General features: G+C 41.3%; 3 protein-coding genes across 8 annotated transcripts in view; 1 reads left to right on the top strand and 2 right to left on the bottom strand.

Annotated features, from left to right (window-relative positions):
• Positions 1 to 2022: 2022 nt before the first annotated feature.
• Positions 2023 to 11890, bottom strand: slc25a11 (solute carrier family 25 member 11). The gene is made up of 8 exons (XM_034290536.1): positions 11661 to 11890; positions 9797 to 9949; positions 9474 to 9591; positions 7580 to 7668; positions 7297 to 7387; positions 6840 to 6930; positions 4456 to 4607; positions 2023 to 2955 (listed from the first exon to the last, which is right to left on the bottom strand). The coding sequence occupies exons 1-8, from the start codon at positions 11726 to 11728 to the stop codon at positions 2803 to 2805; spliced, it is 915 nt and encodes a 304-aa protein (XP_034146427.1). The 5' UTR covers positions 11729 to 11890; the 3' UTR covers positions 2023 to 2802.
• Positions 11891 to 12203: 313 nt separating this feature from the next.
• Positions 12204 to 15215, top strand: LOC105006399 (motile sperm domain-containing protein 1). Of its 2 annotated transcripts, XM_010864914.5 has the most exons (6): positions 12204 to 12373; positions 12874 to 13196; positions 13636 to 13711; positions 13871 to 14094; positions 14668 to 14820; positions 14900 to 15215. In XM_010864914.5, the coding sequence occupies exons 2-6, from the start codon at positions 12944 to 12946 to the stop codon at positions 14926 to 14928; spliced, it is 735 nt and encodes a 244-aa protein (XP_010863216.1). In that variant the 5' UTR covers positions 12204 to 12373; positions 12874 to 12943; the 3' UTR covers positions 14929 to 15215. The 2 variants fall into 2 exon arrangements, with proteins under 2 accessions (XP_010863216.1, XP_019900440.1); XM_020044881.1 differs by lacking the exon at positions 12204 to 12373 and having other exon boundaries at positions 12858 to 13196.
• Positions 15216 to 18165: 2950 nt separating this feature from the next.
• Positions 18166 to 21949, bottom strand: part of LOC105006398 (voltage-gated potassium channel subunit beta-3) — a 21682-nt gene continuing 17898 nt past the window's right edge. For all 5 annotated transcript variants that reach the window (XM_029117676.2, XM_034290290.1, XM_010864913.3 and 2 more), the window contains 3 exons: positions 20329 to 20449; positions 19900 to 19988; positions 18166 to 19527 (listed from right to left, as the gene is read on the bottom strand). In XM_029117676.2, coding sequence (XP_028973509.2) covers positions 19438 to 19527; positions 19900 to 19988; positions 20329 to 20449 — 300 coding nt within the window. In that variant the 3' untranslated portion in view covers positions 18166 to 19437. The remainder of the gene's footprint in view (positions 19528 to 19899; positions 19989 to 20328; positions 20450 to 21949) is intronic.

Raw genomic sequence — 21949 nt, 5'->3', positions numbered from 1 at the left:
TATATGCCACGCCTGTGAGGTGGATGGATTATCTTGGCAAACCCATACACACTGCACCCCCCTAGATATAACCACAATACCATACACACTCCACCCCTAGATAAAACCACAATACCATACACACTGCAACCCCTAGATATAACCACAATTCCATACACACTGCACCCCTAGATAAAACCACAATACCATACACACTGCACCCCCCTAGATATAACCACAATACCATACACACTCCACCCCTAGATAAAACCACAATACCATACACACTGCACCCCCTAGATATAACCACAATTCCATACACACTGCACCCCCTGGATGAAACCACAAAACCATACACACTGCACCCCCCTAGATATAACCACAATACCATACACACTGCACCCCCCTAGATATAATCACAATTCCATACACACTGCACCCCCCTAGATATAACCCCAATACCATACACACTGCATCCCCCTAGATATGACCACAATACCATACACACTGCACCCCCCTAGATATAACCACAATACCATACACACTGCACCCCCCTAGATATAACCACAATACCATACACACTCCACCCCCCTAGATATAACCACAATACCATACACACTCCACCCCCCTAGATATAACCACAATACCATACACACAGCACCCCCCTAGATATAACCACAATACCATACACACTGCATCCCTAGATACAACCACAATACCATACACACTCCACCCCACTAGATAAAATCACAATACCATACACACTCCACCCCCCTAGATAAAATCACAATACCATACACACTCCACTCCTAAATGTGTTATACTCTAGAAATCTTTGTTGAAATATATTGGTGAGTGGCACACATTTCTCCATCTTCTTGCACTGCAGTGAAGAATCCAGATATACTTATTTCTTTCTTATTTGACCAGTTTCAGCTACATCAGTTATCCTTAGAAATGTGGTGCTCAGAGGATATATTAACTAGTTAGCCATGATTCCTCTTTCTGAATATGAGCTAATCAGAAGTTGATGTTGCAAGTGTGTAGTCATAACTAGCTAGGCTTAGCAGCTGGTTTATAATTACCTTAGCTATTCACTTTATATAGCATAGCTGAGCTGATTTAGAAAACAGCTAATGTGACTTTAATGCTGTTATCATAGACATATGTTCACAGTGGAATTTTAGACATGATAAAACCCTGGACCACGTCTACAGTAATATTATAGAGATGATAAAACCCTGGACCACATCTACAGTAATATTATAGACATGATAAAACCCTGGACCATGTCTACAGTAATATTATAGACATGTAAAAATCCTGGACCATGTCTACAGTAATATTATAGACATGATAAAACCCTGGACCACGTCTACAGTAATATTATAGACATGTAAAAACCCTGGACCACATCTACAGTAATATTATAGACATGATAAAAACCTGGACCACATCTACAGTAATATTATAGACATGATAAAACCCTGGACCACGTCTACAGTAATATTATAGACATGATAAAACCCTGGACCACATCTACAGTAATTTTATAGACATGATAAAACCCTGGACCACGTCTACAGTAATATTATAGACATGAAAAAACGCTGGACCACGTCTACAGTAATATTATAGACATGAAAAAACCCTGGACCATGTCTACAGTTATATTATAGACATGATAAAACCCTGGACCACGTCTACAGTAATATTATAAACATGATAAAACCCTAGACCACATCTACTATAATATTATAGACATGATAAAACCCTGGACCACGTCTACAGTAATATTATAGACATGATAAAACCCTAGACCACATCTACTGTAATATTACTGTGTGTGTGTGTGTGTGTGCCTGTGAGACTTTAGGTTCAATGAAAGACACCCTCTGCTGGAGAAATGTAAGGATTACCAAAGACAATATTTAAAAATCTTTGGGTTACCACCCATCATCAATCCATCAGAGAACAAAACCAATACAACTGGTAATTAACTGTTAAATCCAAAATCCATGTAAAATAACCAAAAACAAAAGCTTGTTTTCCCAAAATGAAATGTTTTTAATCAGCCAACTTCATCAAGGTTTAATAGAGTTCCGTTTCCGTGGTTACGGAAATATCCCTTCCTGGCATGAGTCGGTCTGTGTGTTGGCATGGTGATTAGGGTCTGAAAACGTGGGCCGGTAAGACATCATTCTATAAACATTAAATTAAATAATGGTTACAGTACAGTAATCAAGCGGTCTTCTTCGCACCCCTTCTTAAATGTAGAATCAGCAATATGACCAAGTAGACAGCACGGTGGATCAATATCTGCAACAACTAAGAACGTTGATGTCCAATGTTAAACTTTTCAGAGGTTTTGGTCCCGTGACTACCAGGCTATAATAACCTATCCAGTGGCTACCAGGCTATAATAAACAGTCCTGTGTGATGGTTGGTGAGTGAAATACTACACGGTAATATTATAATAATATAATATTAACATGTTATATTATTATAATTTTATAATGTTAATGTTATAATAATATTCAGGTGCTGCTTGTGGCAAGTGCCAACGTCATTTTACTTTATCTACATTTAAAAAAGATGTAAAGACAACACTGCTGTGTGTGTGTGTTTGTGTGTGTGTGAACTGTAGCATGTCACCCTGGGTAGGGGGCTCAGATGTTACATTCTCAGTCCTCAGAAGTAACGCATGGTGCTTCATCAGGGGTCAGAAGAAAGGGTCACATGACAGGGGTTATGAAGTCACTCACACGGCATGTGTGTTTGTGTGTGTGTGAGTTTGTGTGTGTTTTTGTGTATTTCTAGTCTCTAGTTCAGGAAGTAGAGTTTATAAGCCTTGTTCATCTGTTCCAGGAAGATGAATGTGAGAACGGTGTGAGGACCCAATCTGGCATAATAAGGAGTGAAGCCCTTCCACAGAGAGAAGAAGCCCTCATTACGGATCACCTTCGCAAGGACGTCCTGCCAGGGACATGGGGGGAGAAAGACAGAGTTAATGACAGACCGTCCATCAATCTGTGAGATAAAAAAATTATTCTGCAGGGAAACAGCTGTTGTTATTTTAGTTTTGTTGAAGAACCGTCTGAAAGAATTGTTTTAAGGAAATTGCTCCATAAAACATTGTGCCTTATGGGATCAAATTACAATGGTGCCTTATGGGATCAAATAACAACGGTGCCTTATGGGATCAAATAACAACGGTGCCTTATGGGATCAAATAACAACGGTGCCTTATGGGATCATATAACAACGGTGCCTCATGGGACCAAATAACAACGGTGCCTCATGGGACCAAATAACAACGGTGCCTTATGGGATCAAATAACAACGGTGCCTCATGGGATCAAATAACAACGGTGCCTCATGGGACCAAATAACAACGGTGCCTCATGGGACCAAATAACAACGGTGCCTCATGGGATCAAATAACAACGGTGCCTCATGGGATCAAATAACAACGGTGCCTCATGGGATCAAATAACAACGGTGCCTTATGGGATCAAATAACAACGGTGCCTCATGGGATCAAATAACAACGGTGCCTCATGGGATCAAATAACAACGGTGCCTCATGGGATCAAATAACAACGGTGCCTCATGGGACCAAATAACAACGGTGCCTTATGGGATCAAATAACAACGGTGCCTTATGGGATCAAATAACAACGGTGCCTCATGGGACCAAATAACAACGGTGCCTCATGGGACCAAATAACAACGGTGCCCTAATGGGATCAAATAACAATTGTGCCCTAATGGGATCAAATAACAACGGTGCCTTATGGGATCAAATAACAACGGTGCCTTATGGGACCAAATAACAACGGTGCCTCATGGGACCAAATAACAACGGTGCCTCATGGGACCAAATAACAACGGTGCCTCATGGGATCAAATAACAACGGTGCCCTAATGGGATCAAATAACAACGGTGCCTCATGGGATCAAATAACAACGGTGCCTCATGGGATCAAATAACAATGGTCCTTATGGTATTAAATAACATGGCGGGAGGATAAATGACAGGCAGAGGATGGGAGGATAAATGACAGGCAGAGGATGGGAGGATAAATGACAGGCAGATGATGGGAGGATAAATGACAGGTAGAGGGTGGGAGGATAAATGACAGGTAGAGGGTGGGAGGATAAATGACAGGTAAAGGGTGGGAGGATAAATGACAGGTAGAGGGTGGGAGGATAAATGACAGGTAGAGGGTGGGAGGATAAATGACAGGCAGATGGTGGGAGGATAAATGACAGGCAGAGGGTGGGAGGATAAATGACAGGTAGATGGTGGGAGGATAAATGACAGGCAAAGGGTGGAAGGATAAATGACAGGCAGATGGTGGGAGGATAAATTACAGGTCGAGGGTGGGAGGATAAATGACAGGTAGATGATGGGAGGATACATTTGTATTCATCCTGCGGTTAATAAAAGCCCTTTTACAACAGATGACTCACCAGGCCGTTCCGGAACTCAGGCTTTCCATCGATCATCCTCATGTTCTGAATCCTGGTTTTCACAATGTCCACAGGCATAGATGCTGCTGTAGTTACCAGACCACTGATCATACTGGCACAGAAATGAAGGAAGATTCCGTCGACAAAATACCCTGCGGGGGGGGGGGGGGGGGGGGGGGGGGGGGGACAGTATCGATTTAGATTCCCCAGTAGCCAAATCAATCAGGGGAACAGCAGAGGGGAACAACAAGGGAACAGCAGAGGAGAGTGGCAGGGGAATAGCAGAGGGGGGCGACAGGGGAACAGCAGAGTGGGGTTACGGGAACAGCAGAGGAGAGGTGCAGGGGAACAGCAGAGGAGAGTGGCAGGGGAACAGCAGAGGGGGGTTAAGGGAAAAGCAAAGAGCAGCTTAGCAAGCAAGAATATTTATGTAGCACAATTCATACATCGAAGCAATTCAATGTGCTTTACAAGGAAAAATATATCAAAGAACAATAACATTAAAACAAATACACAAATTAATACATCATAATAAGAAAAAATACAATAAGAAAACATATAAAGATAAAAATTGGGATAGAAAAACATAGGAATCTATAAGGCTAAACAGTGTGGTTAAGTTTAAGTGCTCTGTCATAGACACATGAGAAGAGAAGTGTTTTTAACCTGGATTTAAAAATGGATACGTTTGGGGCACGTCTTAGCTCTTCTGGTAGTTTATTCCAGTTGTGTACAGCATAAGTGCTAAACGCAGCTTCTCCATGTTTAGTTAAGACTCTGGGCTCTACTAGCTGACCTGTGTTCATGGATCTAAGAGCCCTACTTGGTTTATATTCTGCAAATATATCAGAAATGTATTTGGGTCCTAAACCATTCAGAGATTTATAAACTAAAAGCACCACTTTAAAATGTATTCTGTAACTGACTGGAACCCAATGCAAGAACCGGAGTGATGTGCTCTGTTCTCTTTGTCCTGGTTAACATTCTAGCAGCAGCATTCTGAATGAGCTGCAGCTGTTTTACAGTCTTTTTCAGGAGTCCAGTTAAGAGGCCATTACAGTAGTCAACCCTACTAGAGATAAAAGCATGGATGAGCTTCTCTTGGTCTTTTTGGGACACCAAGCCTTTGATTCTGGCTATATTTCTTAGATGATAGAATTCTGTTTTGGTGATTGCTTTGATATGACTGTTAAATGTGTCTGAGTCTTTCAGAACACCAAGATTACACACTTGATCCCTGGTTTTAAGGGCCAGAGAATCCAGCTCTTTACTAATACTTTTGTTGCCAAACACAATAATCTCAGTTTTATCTTGGTTTAATTGTAGACAGTTTTGGTATTTATGTGTTTGGCAACAGTTATGGTCCATTCAGGTATTTATGTGTTCTATACAGTGACACAGAGAGTCTATTGAGCTGTTGTCATATGGTTCGAGAGCCATATATATTTGAGTATCATCGGCATAGCTGTGGTAGTTAATGTTGTTCTGTAGAATTTGGCCCAGAGGTAGCACATAGAGATTGAACAGAAGCGGTCCGAGAACTGATCCCTGTGGAACTCCACATGTCATAGCCACCCTATCAGATTCATGATTACCAGTGGTGACAAAGTAACTCTGGCCATCTAGATAAGATCTGAACCAATCAAGGACTGTCCCGGAGAGTCCTACCCAATTTTCCAGCCTATCTATAAGTGTTCTACAGTGTCATATGATCTACAGTGTCAAATCCTGCACTGAGATCTAATAGAACCAGAACTGTTATTTTATCTGAATCAGTATTCAGCCGTATATCATTTAAAACTTTAATCAGGGCCGTTTCAGTACTGTGGTGAGGTCGGAAACCTGACTGAAATTTGTCTAAGAGACTGCTTGAGTTGATTGAAGACAACCTTCTCAATGATCTTGGCTATAAAAGGGAGATTTGATACAGGTCTATAGTTGTTTATTATAGATGGATCCAGTGTTTTCTTTTTTAATAAGGACTTAATGGCAGCTGTTTTTAGAGACGTTGGGAAAATGCCTGATTGCAGAGAGCTATTAACTATTTGCTGTAGGTCCATTGTTAGAGAGGTTAAAAAAATAATTAAAACCCTGATGGCAGTGTGTCGAGACAGCAAGTGGAAGCTTAAAGATGTCAAACTGTTTAGGGGAATGACTGGGAAAATGAGGGAAACGCAGAGGAGGGTGAAGGAACAAAAGAGATAACAGGAGAGGAGGAAAAGAGGCAATCAGAAGGAGAAATGTATCCGGAGTAGCCAATAGGTGAGGGGGAATTAATATTGATTCAGTAAGTCGAAGTAGCCAATAAGTGAGGGGGAAGAGTGGACCTGTACACAGCGTTTCTGTGTACATTCCTGGGTCAGGGGTCAAATGTCAGGCGTTACCTGTCTCTATGAGAGCCTGTTTGCTCTGAGAATAGGAAGCTAGCTGGGCGGCGTTGACCACAACAGCACGAGCCATGGTGGGAATACAGCCCTGGAGAAAAAGACAAACAGATCTGAGCCATGATGGGAATACAGCCCTGAACAGACACAGATCATACAGCTTTGTACAGCAAGCCATAGCCACACAGCTCACAGTCTGCAGGAATGACCAATATAGTGACAGATGAATCAGTGGTGGTGACCTAATGAACTGACCACCGATTCATTATTCATTAGAGGCCCCCATAGTGACCCATGAATCAGTGGTGATGACCTAATGAACTGACCACCGATTCATTATTCATTAGAGGCCCCCATAGTGACCCATGAATCAGTGGTGATGACCTAATGAACTGACCACTGATTCATTATTCATTAGAGGCTTCCTGAACATATTTTCACGCTGTGGTTATCTTACCCTCCACAAGGTGGTGACACCCTCTTCTTTGGTTATTCTGACCAGAGCATTGAACACATTAGAATAGCCTCTTCTCTGGTCTGTGGGAAGACTATACGAGGCAGTGACGGAAGAAAGAGACAGGAGAGATTGAGGGGAAACGTCAGAGATAGGTGAGGGAAAAATAAAGATCTCCAGATAATTGGATGTTTCCACTACACTGTACATGTGTGTGTGTCTATGTGTTTGTATGTATGTGTGTGTGTCTGCATGTTTGTTTGTCTGTGTGTGTGTCTGGTCTCACCGTCCATCAGCTGTCATCCTAATCAAGGCAACCTCAGCAGGGGTCCCAACAAAGGCTCCGATGGCCCCAGCCGTCATACCGATCACAGCCTGCAAGAAATGAAACATCAGTACCGATCACAGCCTGCAAGAAATGCAACATCAGTACCGATCACAGCCTGCAAGAAATGCAACATCAGTACCGATCACAGCCTGCAAGAAATGAAACATCAATACCGATCACAGCCTGCAAGAAATGCAACATCAGTACCGATCACAGCCTGCAAGAAATGCAACATCAGTACCGATCACAGCCTGCAAGAAATGCAACATCAGTACCGATCACAGCCTGCAAGAAATGCAACATCAGTACCGATCACAGCCTTGAAGAAATGAAACATCAGTAACGATCACAGCCAATTAGATCATTTTGTCAAGAATTAACATCCTGCCAAGTTTGAATATTTCGCTAGACACCATTAATCATTGTGTTAAACTGACTAACGTTTCTTATTAAGTTTTCCTCCACCACAAATAGCATCTGAGACCTTTATGGCTTTTGCCACTGGCATTTTTAATAGCTTATGAGCCAGTAATAGGCTTACTAGTATCTACTTAGTTACTAATTGGAATAATCATAAAAATTGCTAACGAGATTGAAGATGAACACTGCCAAAGCTATTTAATTTCATGGCACAATGTTTTCTTTCATTTGTGAATGACATTGATACAATAACTATCAATATAGGTTACGATAACTGACATTTTCATGATAAGACGAGAATCCCCTGCTCTTTTACAGGCCTAGCCTATATTACCCCAAAACCATGAATGGATGTGTACTTCGAAAACCCACAAGAAATAGTTGCAATATATTTTATTTTAGACTTATTATAACAAAGCTATTGTAGGTTGTAGCCAGCAAAGTATTTGTCTATCCTGACCCAAAAAGCATGAATGCTCCTGAAACCCGTCATCCATACCAGTCAGTTCCAGACAACCCGTCATCCATACCAGTCAGTTCCAGAAACCCATCATCCATACCAGACAGTTCCAGAAACCTGTCATCCATACCAGACAGTTCCAGAAACCCATCATCCATACCAGACAGTTTCAGAAACCTGTCATCCATACCAGACAGTTCCAGACAGCCATGTCATCTACATGTTGTGAAAATTCTTGAACTAATGTACATGTCAGCTTTACTACTACCTGGTGTGTAACTCTGATCTTTGTTTCTGACATGTCTACTTTACTACTACCTGGTGTGTAACTCTGATCTTTGTTTCTGACATGTCTGTAGTGGATTATTATGTCCTCTGATCATCTGTCAATCTGCCCAAACCAATAAGGGTATCTGTCCTTTGTTCTTCAGGAATGTGGGCGACTGTCTTTTACAAGGTTCCCCTAGCCCCCTTGATGATAAACACCAAGGGCAGGAAGGATAAGGTGGGGGACAGCCCACCTTTAGGTGAAACCTATGTATTGTGGACATAAAACAGCTGTGCAGTATCTTACAGGCCTGTTGTGAAAGACTTAGGACGCATCTCTCTATTTGAAAATATATAATAAACTCCAAATTGTCCCAAGATAATTTTGTCTCTGTACTTACTTCCATAAAGAGTTCCTATTAATGGAATTACCATAACACATACCAGTTCCAGAAACCCATCATCCATACTATTCAGTTTCAGACAACCTGTCATCCATCCCAGTCAGTTCCAGAAACCCATCATCCATCCCAGTCAGTTCCAGAAAACCCATCATCCATCCCCGTCATTTTCAGAAAACCCATCATCCATCCCAGATCAGAAGTGTCAGAGTTTACATGCGTGAGGTACTGACACATATTTTTCATTGTGGGGGGTGAAATACCTGAAGTCATTTGAGACATTTAAATGGCAGTGTATTCAGACCTTCATGAGGAAGTTGGGAGGGGTCCCGTCCTGTCCCGTCATCTTCTCAAACAGAACCGTGTAGATGCCTAACCGGGTCGTAGTGTAGGTGGCCTGGCGGAGCAGCCCTGCTGATAGACTGGTCCACAATAACATGTCAACAACAACATGTCAGCAACAACATTAACGTGAAGAGACCACCAGACCTGTGTAGCTCATGTGGGCTACTGAGGGTTTACAGTTGTCATGAAAACAACTCTGTTGTCACGAAAACAACCCCGTTGTCACAAAAACAACCCTGTTGTCATGAAAACAACAGCAGAAGGTAAACAAAGAGTCTGTACCCTGTGTAGATTCCACCCAGGCCTTCATTCTTCAGGATGGAGGCCAGAGCGTGGAACGATGTCTTGTACTCCCGAACCTTCCCTCCCTGACCGCTCAGCTGCATCCTGTTCTTAACCAGGTCCAGTGGCTGAACAAACACAGTGGCTCCCATTCTGGAGGAGAGGAGACCATGATGACCTTCTAGTTCTACACTGTAGATGATAAGTTCATGGACAAACACATTGGCTCCCATTCTGGAGGAGAGGAGACCATGATGACCTTCTAGTTCTACACTGTAGATGATAAGTTCATGGACAAACACATTGGCTCCCATTCTGGAGGAGAGGAGACCATGATGACCTTCTAGTTCTGCAATGTAGATTATAAATTCATGTGCGTACACTTATGCTAGGTGACATGGAAAAAAATACTGAAATGATGCTAGAACAATAAATAGATTGAGAAGTTTATACCTAGTTTGTTTGTTGTACCAATCAATTTTCATAATAAAAATCACCCATATTGGCAAACTGAATATTTTTTATCTTCACAGCATAATGAACGATATCAGCAAAAAGTTTGTGATTAGTGGACCATAAGGACTACGGTGTAACAACATAACACAGTATCATATCATCTTTAATGCCCTAGCCTCTCCATCCTCAAACATTATTACCAGAGTTTACAATCCTCCCTCTCACTTTATTTAACAACAGAGGGAAGCCTGTCAATGAACCATAAGTTCCCTCCTGCCAGTGAACCAGTCATAAGTTCCCTCCTGCCAGTGAACCAGTTAAAAGCTCCCTCCTACCAATGACCAGTCATAAGTTCCCTCCTGCCAGTGAACCAGTTAAAAGCTCCCTCCTACCAATGACCAGTCATAAGCTCCCTCCCGCCAATGAACCAGTCATAAGCTCCCTCCCGCCAATGAACCAGTAATAAGCTCCCTCCCGCCAATGAACCAGTAATAAGCTCCCTCCCGCCAATGAACCAGTAATAAGCTCCCTCCCGCCAATGAACCAGTCATAAGCTCCCTCCCGCCAATGAACCAGTCATAAGCTCCCTCCCGCCAATGAACCAGTCATAAGCTCCCTCCCGCCAATGAACCAGTAATAAGCTCCCTCCCGCCAATATACCAGTCATAAGCTCCCTCCTGCCAATAAACCAGTCATAAGCTCCCTTGTGCTAATAAACCAATGATACGACCCTAATGCCAATGAACCAGTCATAAGCTCTCTCCCAAAATGGCAACAATAACCTAGGTATTTTCTCTAACCCCACCTCCAACTAGAACAGTGTTCTAACCAGCAGATTAAATGTCTGTATTAGACTGGTATTAGGGGAAATAACACCACAACACAACACAAGCAACAATGACAGATACATCAGTTCTGACACATACATTATGAGTGATGCCAGGTGAGGAGTCTATATCCGAGAGGCGGGTAGTTGAGGTCATGACATTTATTAAGACCACAACTCCATGCCCATAGCATGTTTACTGTGGGCCTATTCTAACATACACCAATCCAGCTGGCAATACATTTAGCATTCTATTTATTATGCATGGGCATATTCTTCAGAGTACGCCCGGCTTGGTTCATATTCTGATGGGCAACAAGTCTGAATCCGGTGAGGGAGTGCATGTTATGTAGGCTATTGGTCAAAAGGTCAAGGGTGACGTCGAGGATAATGGTATACCGCACAAAATGTTATGAAATAAATTATTAGGAATCATTATTATGAATACTCTTTCTGTTACTAACGCTGTTTTCGTTGTCTCCACCAACTCAAGTATGATGTCCCACCGGGATGACCAGTTAGCTGTCATCGGAGCTGATATTAGTGTGAATGCTGAGAGAGGCCTGTAGCCCGGGTACCTACCCCGCCAGACCCCCGAAGAGGAACTTGATGGCCTTAGGAGAGGTTTTCGGTTTGGATGTTTCCGCCATATTGTCCCTATCGCTCTCTCTCTCCGGTTACCGTTATTCCTACCGGGAAGACAGTCCCTCTGTAACAACCCTAGCACAGCCTTCGCACTGCTCTTCAGCTACTAGCCCGTGCTTTACCTCTAAACCAAACAAGCAAGGTGACACGCAGGAGCGCGCGCGCACGGATACACGGGAAGTATATTGACCAATGAACAGTGAGGAGAATGGCGGCGGCGAGCACGCAAATGTTTTCAGAGACCTTGGAAGTTAAAAATAATTGTTCAATTAATTCAGATGAAGCACATTTATTAGATCATTGAACAAAAATATGTATTTTTCCAAAAACTCTACAGGTCAGGCTCACAGAAGAAATCTGCTTATCTTTACATTTCTTAAATATATTTAATAATAACGGCCCTAATATAAATGACAGACCAATCACAGGCCGTTTTAGCCTACATCTCTGTCTTGGCAGACCATTCCGTGGACAAGAGAGGCGGGTGTTGTTGCTGGCACTGCGTAAAACGTAAACACGGAAGAAGCATCGGACAGACCGAACAAATAACAAATGAAAAGGCAGATTTTACTCGGTACTCTTCGTTCATTGGTTTATATGGTTGGAAACTGGGTTCCGAAGTACCTCTCCTGCAGAGAATTCGGGGAGATGTAAGTTATCTAGAAATATCTATTTTATGGTACTTTAAGAGGTTTTGTATTGTTAATGCAGTAGTGATACTTAGTATAACAGCTCGGAGTGTATTTTAAGCAACTGCCCGCTAAGTATCGCAGTCAGAGATATTCGTTTAGTTCGACAACTGCTGCTTGCTAACTTAGCTAACGTAACGTTACTTCAGCAGATCAAAATCCTTGGTTACTTTGTATCAACAGACCCCATTTTTGATTGTATCCTTTTGTTATGGGTCCCGTACCGAGGCGTGTCGGTAGAATTAGCTGTACACATGGCAAAAAACAATACTGTGCGATTGTTGCATAAAATTAACTAGATCCGTGAAACAAAGTAATCCTTATCTGCAGATATTGCAGATATGTGAAATGTTGTTATATGAACTGAAACTAATATTTATAAAAACTCGCTAACATAAATACACCCCCCATCCCCTTTCTGTTTTTCTTCTCGAACTACGCTGTCTGCACCTGGCCACCAGATCTCGTGGTTGTAACTTGATCTCTGGTCCATCTCTGATCCAATCAGATCATGGCTGAGGATCCGTCATTATGCATCAGCAGCCAATGAAAGGGGCGGAGAATGGGACCAGAGGTGAAGCTGAGGGTGGAGGGGTAAGGCGGAGGGGAGAACGAGTTGAGAGAGGTGACTCTTCTACCTCCCCCTCTCCCCACGAGACTCCACCCACCCCTCTCCCTGTCTTCCTGTTCCCGTCAGAGCTGGTGTTCTACTCAGGCCAGAGGAGCTCTCACAGGAGAGTTCTGACCCTATATAACCCCTACACCTTCACCATCATGTTCAAGAGTAAGACATGACCCCTGACCTCTAACCCCCTTGTCTTACATCAGGTAGCATCAGTACTTACAAGGACGGGTTTCCAGGAGCTGGCAAGGCTGACTGAACAGTCCAGGGCAGGGTTTGGGTCAATAGGAGAAACACTGTGTCCTTTGTTGTTCTTTTTCTCAATCTAAATGCAAAACTGAAATTTGAGAAACTAAGTGAAAGGGCCAAACTGAATCGTTTTCATTTGTGTCTATCCTCTCTCTGTTTCTGTATCTGTCTTTATATCTCTCTTTTTTTCTGTATATTTCTCTTCATATCTCTCTCTGTTTTTATATCTTTCTGTTGATATCTCTCCCTCTGTGTGTGCTTCTGTATGTTTCTCTCTCTCTCTCTCTCTGTGTTTTTGTATCTTTCTGTCTCTCTCTGTCTCTCTGTCTCTCTGTCTCTATCCTTTTCGTAGTGCTGTGTACGTCTCCATCCCGGTACTCAGTGGTGGAAGCTGAGGGCAGCGTCAGAGCCAAGTCCTGCATTGACCTGTGAGTATCATCCCACACACCATGGTTTTAAAACCTACAAACCTCAGTAAGATTCAGTGTTTCATTAGTGAGTTATTTCATTTTTGGGAGGTGATTTGCGGTTCAGCCCTAGTCTACAGTGACTTCCTGTAGTCTACATTGACCCCCCCCCCCACACAGTGTTGTGCGTCACAAGGATGTGTCTCCTCGTCACTGGGGCCGGAGAGATCGTTTCCGCCTGGAGGTGTCAGGGGGAGGACAGGAAGGGAGTCGAGAGGTGTGGGCTGAGCTGAAGGGGGGAGGAGGGGGAGTGGACGAACCCCGGAGCACACCCACAACCCCCAGCAGACACGCCCTTCCATCCTCCCTCACCCCCCTCCCCTACTTTAAAGCAACACAAGCAGGTGAGATGCACAACACCACAGTTACTAGGTAACAAAGGTAGTAGATACAGGCGCTGGTCATAGAATTCGAATATCATCAAAAAGTTGATTTATTTCACTACTCTGAAATAAGTACTCTGCCCTTCCAAAATGTGTTTGGTACTGTGTTTAATGTGTACTTTGTTTAGTGTATACTGTGTTTAGTGTGTACAGTACATGTATTGTGTTTAGTGTGTACATTGTTTAGTGTGTATTGGGTTTAGTTTTTTTAGTGTGTATTATGTTTAGCATGTGCTGTGTTTAGGGTTTTTAGTATATGCTGGGTTGAGGATGTTTAGTATTAAGTATGTGTTGTTTTTAGTATGTAGTGTGTTTAGTGTATTGGGTTTGGTTTACTTAGTATGTACTGTGTTCATTGTGTTTAGTATATGCTGGATTGAGTATGTTTAGTATGTATTGGGTTTAGTTAATTTAGTGTGTACTGTGTTTAGTATGTGCTGTGTTTAGTGTGCTTAGTACTGTATGTACTGTGTTTAGTGTCAGGCCATATGAATCACCTCTGTCTTGTGTGTTCTCATGTTTCGGTTTGTGCAGTTCGAAGCCCACTCCAGTTTGCAGTGTTGGTGGTGATGGGGGTAGTGTGTGTTGCGATCTTAATGCTCCCCCTCCACTCTGAGCCAAACCATTTGGTTCCTAGCTACGCCCATGTGACCGTCACACAAAAACTGGTGTGTGCCTACACCCTGGGTAAGACCCTGAAAGGCATGCGTGCGTGCGTTTCCTGTGTATGTGTGTATATGTATAACTATGTCTGTGTGTCTTTAAGGTCTGCTCACCATGGTGTTTCTACAGTAACCAGGAAGATAAGATGACATTTGTGACAGTGTTTCCATGGAGACACAGATGCCCATCATTCTTCTAACCTCTCACCCTGAATCAGCTGATATGTTGTAGGGACCTAAAGGGCTTCAGTGTGGAACTCTGCATGTAAACAAACATCAAAATAATGTAAACAAAGCTGAAGTATGTGTACATGTTTCTAATATAATGTTCAGATATGATGATTGGTATGTATATGGAGTGCTCCATTTTTACAAATAAAATATATTCATGACTTGAAGTGAGTCTGAGTAAAAAAGACACAGGAAGTTAGCTGGAATCAGAGGTGTTGGAAAACTTTTTTGCCTGTTGTAGATATATGAAAAAGGAGACCCTGAAATGTTAAGCAGCTGGAATTCTATATGAAGCAAGAATGGGAATAGATTTCACAGCAAAAAAATATCTAATAATTTTGAGATGCAATTTAATGACAAAATGGTATAAAACTGTCGAATTTAAGAAAACGCAATAACTAATTATTTGGCACAGACATGTCAGCACTCAAATGTGCTTATGTGTGCTTTTGAGTGTGCGTAGATGCTGTTCCTACCTAAGGACAAATCCCAAATAAGAAAACATTGGTGAATGTCAGAATCTTTGTGGAAAATGCTTAAGTGGGTATTAAGAAGGGATTTCTGCTTAAGATTGGTTGATGAATGAGGCCCATTGTTCATTGATATGTTAATGCATAGCCTAATACTAAGAGGATAGGGACTAGAGAGATCAGAAATACCGGTCATCAACTCTCTTCATCGATAGTCAATACTCTTCATCAATAAGCTGCCCATGAATAACCAGTTGATCAGTGCCACTCATTAATAAGCTGTTCATCTGTATCCTTCAACTAAGTCTCTCATTAATACATTTTTAATCTTTAAACTGTTTGTCTTACAGTTCATCAATAAGCTAGTCTTTGTTATTTAACAGTTGGGCAGTGATTTAATCCTTAAAGTTAATTTAACTGAGCTGTAACTCTTGATACTGTATGAAACCTACAACTACTATCAGACTGGTCTTGGTACTGTATAAAACAAATCCACTATCAGACTGGTCTTGGTACTGCATAAAACCTACAACTACTACCAAACTGGTCTTGGTACTTCATGAAACCTACAACTACTACCAGACTGGTCTTGGTACTGTATAAAACCGACAACTACTACCAAACGGGTCTTGGTACTGAATAAAACACATCTACTATCAGACTGGTCTTGGTACTGTATAAAACACATATTCTATCAGACTGGTCTTGGTACTGTATGAAACACATATACACTCACCTAAAGGATTATTAGGAACACCTGTTCAATTTCTCATTAATGCAATTATCTAATCAACCAATCACATGGCAGTTGCTTCAATGAATTTAGGGGTGTGGTCCTGGTCAAGACAATCTCCTGAACTCCAAACTGAATGTCAGAATGGGAAAGAAAGGTGATTTAAGCAATTTTGAGCGTGGCATGGTTGTTGGTGCCAGACGGGCTGGTCTGAGTATTTCACAATCTGCTCAGTTACTGGGATTTTCACGCACAACCATTTCTAGGGTTTACAAAGAATGGTGTGACAAGGGAAAAACATCCAGTATGCGGCAGTCCTGTGGGCGAAAATGCCTTGTTGATGCTAGAGGTCAGAGGAGAATGGGCCGACTGATTCAAGCTGATAGAAGAGCAACTTTGACTGAAATAAACACTCGTTACAACCGAGGTATGCAGCAAAGCATTTGTGAAGCCACAACACGCACAACCTTGAGGCGGATGGGCCCACCGGGTACCACTCATCTCCACTATAAATAGGAAAAAGAGGCTACAATTTGCACCAGCTCACCAAAATTGGACAGTTGAAGACTGGAAGAATGTTGCCTGGTCTGATGAGCCTCGATTTCTGTTGAGACATTCAGATGGTAGAGTCAGAATTTGGCGTAAACAGAATGAGAACATGGATCCATCATGCCTTGTTACCACTGTGCAGGCTGGTGGTGGTGGTGTAATGGTGTGGGGGATGTTTTCTTGGCACACTTTAGGCCCCTTAGTGCCAATTGGGCATCGTTTAAATGCCACGGCCTACCTGAGCATTGTTTCTGACCATGTCCATCCCTTTATGACCACCATGTACCCATCCTCTGATGGCTACTTCCAGCAGGATAATGCACCATGTCACAAAGCTCAAATCATTTCAAAATTGTTTCTTGAACATGACAATGAGTTCACTGTACTGAAATGGCCCCCACAGTCACCAGATCTCAACCCAATATAGCATCTTTGGGATGTGGTGGAACGGGAGCTTCGTGCCCTGGATGTGCATCCCACAAATCTCCATCAACTGCAAGATGCTATCCTATCAATATGGGCCAACATTTCTAAAGAATGCTTTCAGCACCCTGTTGAATCAATGCCATGTAGAATTAAGGCAGTTCTGAAGGCGAAAGTGGGTCAAACACAGTATTAGTATGGTGTTCCTAATAATCCTTAAGGTGAGTGTACTATCAGACTGGTCTTGGTACTGTATGAAACACATCTACTGTCAGACTGGTCTTGGTACTGAATAAAACCTACAACTATTACCAGACTGTTCTTGGTACTTCATGAAACCTACAACTACTACCAGACTGGTCTTGGTACTGTATAAAAACCTACAACTAGCAGCTGGAATTCTATATGAAGCAAGAATGGGAATAGATTTCACAGCAATTGGTCTCCTCAGATCCCAAACGCTTACGTATTATTGTTAAAAGCGGTGATGCAACACAATGGTAAACATGTCCCTGTCCCAACTTGTTTTAAATGTGTTGCTGGCATCAAATTCAAAATGGGCATGTATCCTTCTAAAACAATACAATTTCTCAGTTTCAACATTTGATATGTTGTCTTTGTACTACTCAATTAAATATAGAGATAAAGGATTTGCACATCATTGCCTTGTTTTTATTTGCATTTTGCGCAGGGTCCCAATGCTTTTGGAAACAGGATTCTACATGTACAGCCAGTAGGACCCCTCAAAAGAAAGCTTTCTGTTTTTAGAATTTGCATATGTGGGCACAGGATGAATATTGTGAATAGACATTTGTATATGTGGGCACAGGATGAATATTGTGAATAGACATTTGTATATGTGGGAACAGGATGAATATTGTGAATAGACATTTGTATATGTGGGAACAGGATGAATATTGTGAGTAGACATTTGTATATGTGGGAACAGGATGAATATTGTGAATAGACATTTGTATATGTGGGAACAGGATGAATATTGTGAGTAGACATTTGTATATGTGGGCACAGGATGAATATTATGAATAGACACTGGTCAAACATTTTTATTGGGGTTTGAATGTATCCCCAGCTGAATCAATTTGAGCCAAGAAAAGCAGTACACCTGGTCATATCAACTGACTGTGTCAGCTCTATTGACATTTCATTATTACAGCCAGCCTGATATCAACACCCAGTATACCTGATCCAATCTAATGGTAAAGTCAAAGGTAATATGTCTATAATGTATACAGGATTGTTAAACTGGTACTATGACTGTTACAGTGTAAACATGACTGTTACAGTCTTAATAGGTCTGTTACAGTATAAATATGTCTGTTAGTGTTAATATACCAGTTACAGTATTAATATGACTGTTACAGTATTAATATGCCAGGTATAGTATTCATATGACTGTTACAGTATTAATATGTCGGTTACTCGGTTAATATATCTGTTACAGTGTTAATATATCTGTTACTGGGTTAATATTACTGTTACAGTATAAATATGCCAGTTACAGTATTCATATGACTGTTACAGTATTAATATATCTCTTACAGTGTTAATATGAGTTTTACAGTGTTAATATGCCAGTTACAGTATAAATATGTCAGTTACAGTGTAAATATGACTCTTTCAATGTCAATATGCAAGTTACAATGTTAATATGCCTGTTACAGTATTAATATGTCTGTTACAGTGTTAATATTCCAGTTACAGTGTTAATATGACTGTTACAGGTTTCATATGATTGTTACAGCATTGATGGTTAAGGGAGTTTCTAAAATTATGAAATCCATGCAAGGAAGTGTGCAGGTGAACACTCTGGGAGACGTGTGGAGAATTGGAATGCAGATCAGACATTGTGTTGTTACAATGAGCCTATGTTCTGCAAAATACAGAAGGGCAATTTATAAAACTGTGTAGTAGGCAAGGTCTCTTTAGGGTAATTTCTCAGTAGGTGTGGTCTCCAGAACAAAGTCTTAAGAAGGTGGGGTCTCTTTAAGGGAATGTTTTAACTTGTCGTGATATCTTAAAAGTAATGACTTATTAGGCATGGTCATTTAAAGGGGAATGTCTTTAGTAGGTGTGGTCTCTTAAAGGGAATGCCGTTCTTAGTCATGTTAGCTTAAGACTATGTCATTAGTCAGTAGGATTCTGATTCCACAGAACTCCTCTGTTTAATCCCTCATGTTGTACATTTCCCCCTCTTCATCTCTCTCTCCCTCTGTTTTCATGGGCGACCATCTTTCTTGAGTCTAGGTTTGTTTCCCAAAAGAGCATCCATCTCTGCTACCATCTGAGGAGAGAGCATGGACAAAACCTGTTGGCCATAGGGAGAGAGTTGAGAGAGGGGGGAGAGACAAGGAGAGAGAGAATGTGTTGTTATACTTTTCCTGCTCCTTAAGGTTTTCTCACACTAGTACTCCATCATATCACAGCACAGCACAGCACAGCACATCATAACAACACCATGGAACGTAGATCCATAGAATACAACATCCAACAAAAAACATGGTTTTATATAATAAGGTTTGATGATTTTATAAAGTAGGTTTGAAGGTTATATTTAGTAAGATTTGATGATTATACACTATAGATTGCTCGTTGTGTCACAATACAACTTAAACGTGAACCTAATTTTGAAGTACTGTATATATTTAATACAAGTATGAAGTATTCTGAAGGTCTGTACCCTGATGGAGCCCAGGTTTTCCTGTAGCTGGTCTGTGTTGGAGACCCCCAGAAGAACAGAGCTGACCCCCTCACTACGCAGACACCAGGCTGGAGGGAAGGAAGAGAGGAGAGAACAAAAAGTAAGTAATCCCAGAGAAACCCAGGAATAATCCCAGAGTAACCCCAAGGTAATCCTAGTCATCCTATAGTATTCATACAATAATCCTAGAGGAATCCTACAGTAATTCTACAGTTATCCCAGATAAAACTCACAGTAATATTAGAGAAACCCTACAGTAATTCTACAGTTATCCCAGATAAAACTCACAGTAATATTAGAGCAATAATTCTAGAGTAATTCTACAGTAATCCCAGAATAATCCCAGAGTATAATCAATAATACAAACAAATCTAATCCCAACCCCAGACCCTGACAGACAGACAATACCAATAGCAAGCTGAGTTAGGGTGCAGTTCAAACGGTCTGCCATAGGAAGGAGCTCTTTGATCTTGGCCAGCTGGTTTTGTCCCTCTTCACTGAAGACCCGGTCTTTCATCCATGCATAGCCCTGCACACAATAGATATATACTGAAGTTATAACTGTATCTATTATATACAGTTTAAATGGTTATAACTAGACGTACTATATACAGTTTGTATAGATATGAATGGACATACTTACTGTTTATATAGTTATAACTGGACATACTATATACAGTTTGTATAGATATAACTAGACATACTTACTGTTTATATAGTTATAACTGGACATACTATATACAGTTTGTATAGATATAACTAGACATACTTACTGTTTATATAGTTATAACTGGACATACTTACTGTTAATATAGTTATAACTGGACATACTATATACAGTTTGTATAGATATAACTAGACATACTATATACAGTTTGTATAGTTATAACTGGACATACTATATACCGTTCATAAGATTATAACAGTAAATACTAAATACTGTATATATAGTTATAACTGGACCCCCTTTAAATAGTTGATATAGTTATAACTTGACATATCTACTGTATATATACAGTGAGGGAAAACATTTATTGATCCCCTGCTGATTTTGTATGTTTGCCCACTGACAAAGAAATTATCAGTCTATAATTTTAATGGTAGGTTTATTTAAACAGTGAGAGACTGAATAACAACAACAAAAATCCAGAAAAACACATTTCAGAAATGTTATAAATTGATTTGCATTGTAATGAGTGAAATAAGTATTTGATCCCCTCTTAATCTCAATCTCAGTCTCCCAGGTGTCTTTTATACAGGTAACAAGCTGAAAGCTGAGTGCTCCTAATCTCAGTTTGTTACCTGTATAAAAGACACCTGTCCACAGAAGTAATTAAAACAATTGATGACACACTACACCGTGAATGACTGAACTCCTGCAGTGCCCGCAAGTTCCCCCTGCTCAAGAAAGTCCATGTACAGGCCTGTCTGAAGTTTGCCAATTAACATCTGAATGGTCAGATTAGACCAAAATAGAGCTCTTTGGCATCAACTCAACTTGCCATGTTTGGAGGAGGAGGAATCCTGCCTATGACCCCAAGAACACCATCCCCACCATCAAACATGGAGGTGGAAACATTATACTTTGGGTGTATTTTTCTGCTAAGGGGACAGGACAACTTTACTGCATCAAAGGGATGATGGACGGGGCCATGTACCGTCAAATATTGGGTGAGAACCACCTTCCCTCAGCCAGGGCAATGAAAATTGGTCATGGATGGGTATTTTTAGCATGACAATGTTGTTGTCTTGGCCAAAACACATGGCCAAGACAACAAAGGAGTGGCTCAAGAAGAGGCACATTAAGGTCCTGGAATGGCCTAGCCAGTCTCCAGACCTTAATCCCATAGAAAATCTGTGGAGGGAGCTGAAGATTCGAGTTGCCAAACGTCAGCCTCAAAACCTTAATGGCTTGGAGAAGATCTGCAAAGAGGAGTGGGACAAAATCCCTCCTGAGATGTGTGCAAACCTGGTGGCCAACTACAAGAAACGTCTGACCTCTGTGATTGCCAACAAGGGTTTTGCCACC

The sequence above is a fragment of the Esox lucius genome, chromosome 24, assembly GCF_011004845.1.
Source record: "Esox lucius isolate fEsoLuc1 chromosome 24, fEsoLuc1.pri, whole genome shotgun sequence".
NCBI lineage: Eukaryota > Metazoa > Chordata > Actinopteri > Esociformes > Esocidae > Esox > Esox lucius.
The sequence above is the reverse complement of the archived record's forward strand: the minus strand, read 5'-3'. Positions and strand labels throughout refer to the sequence as shown.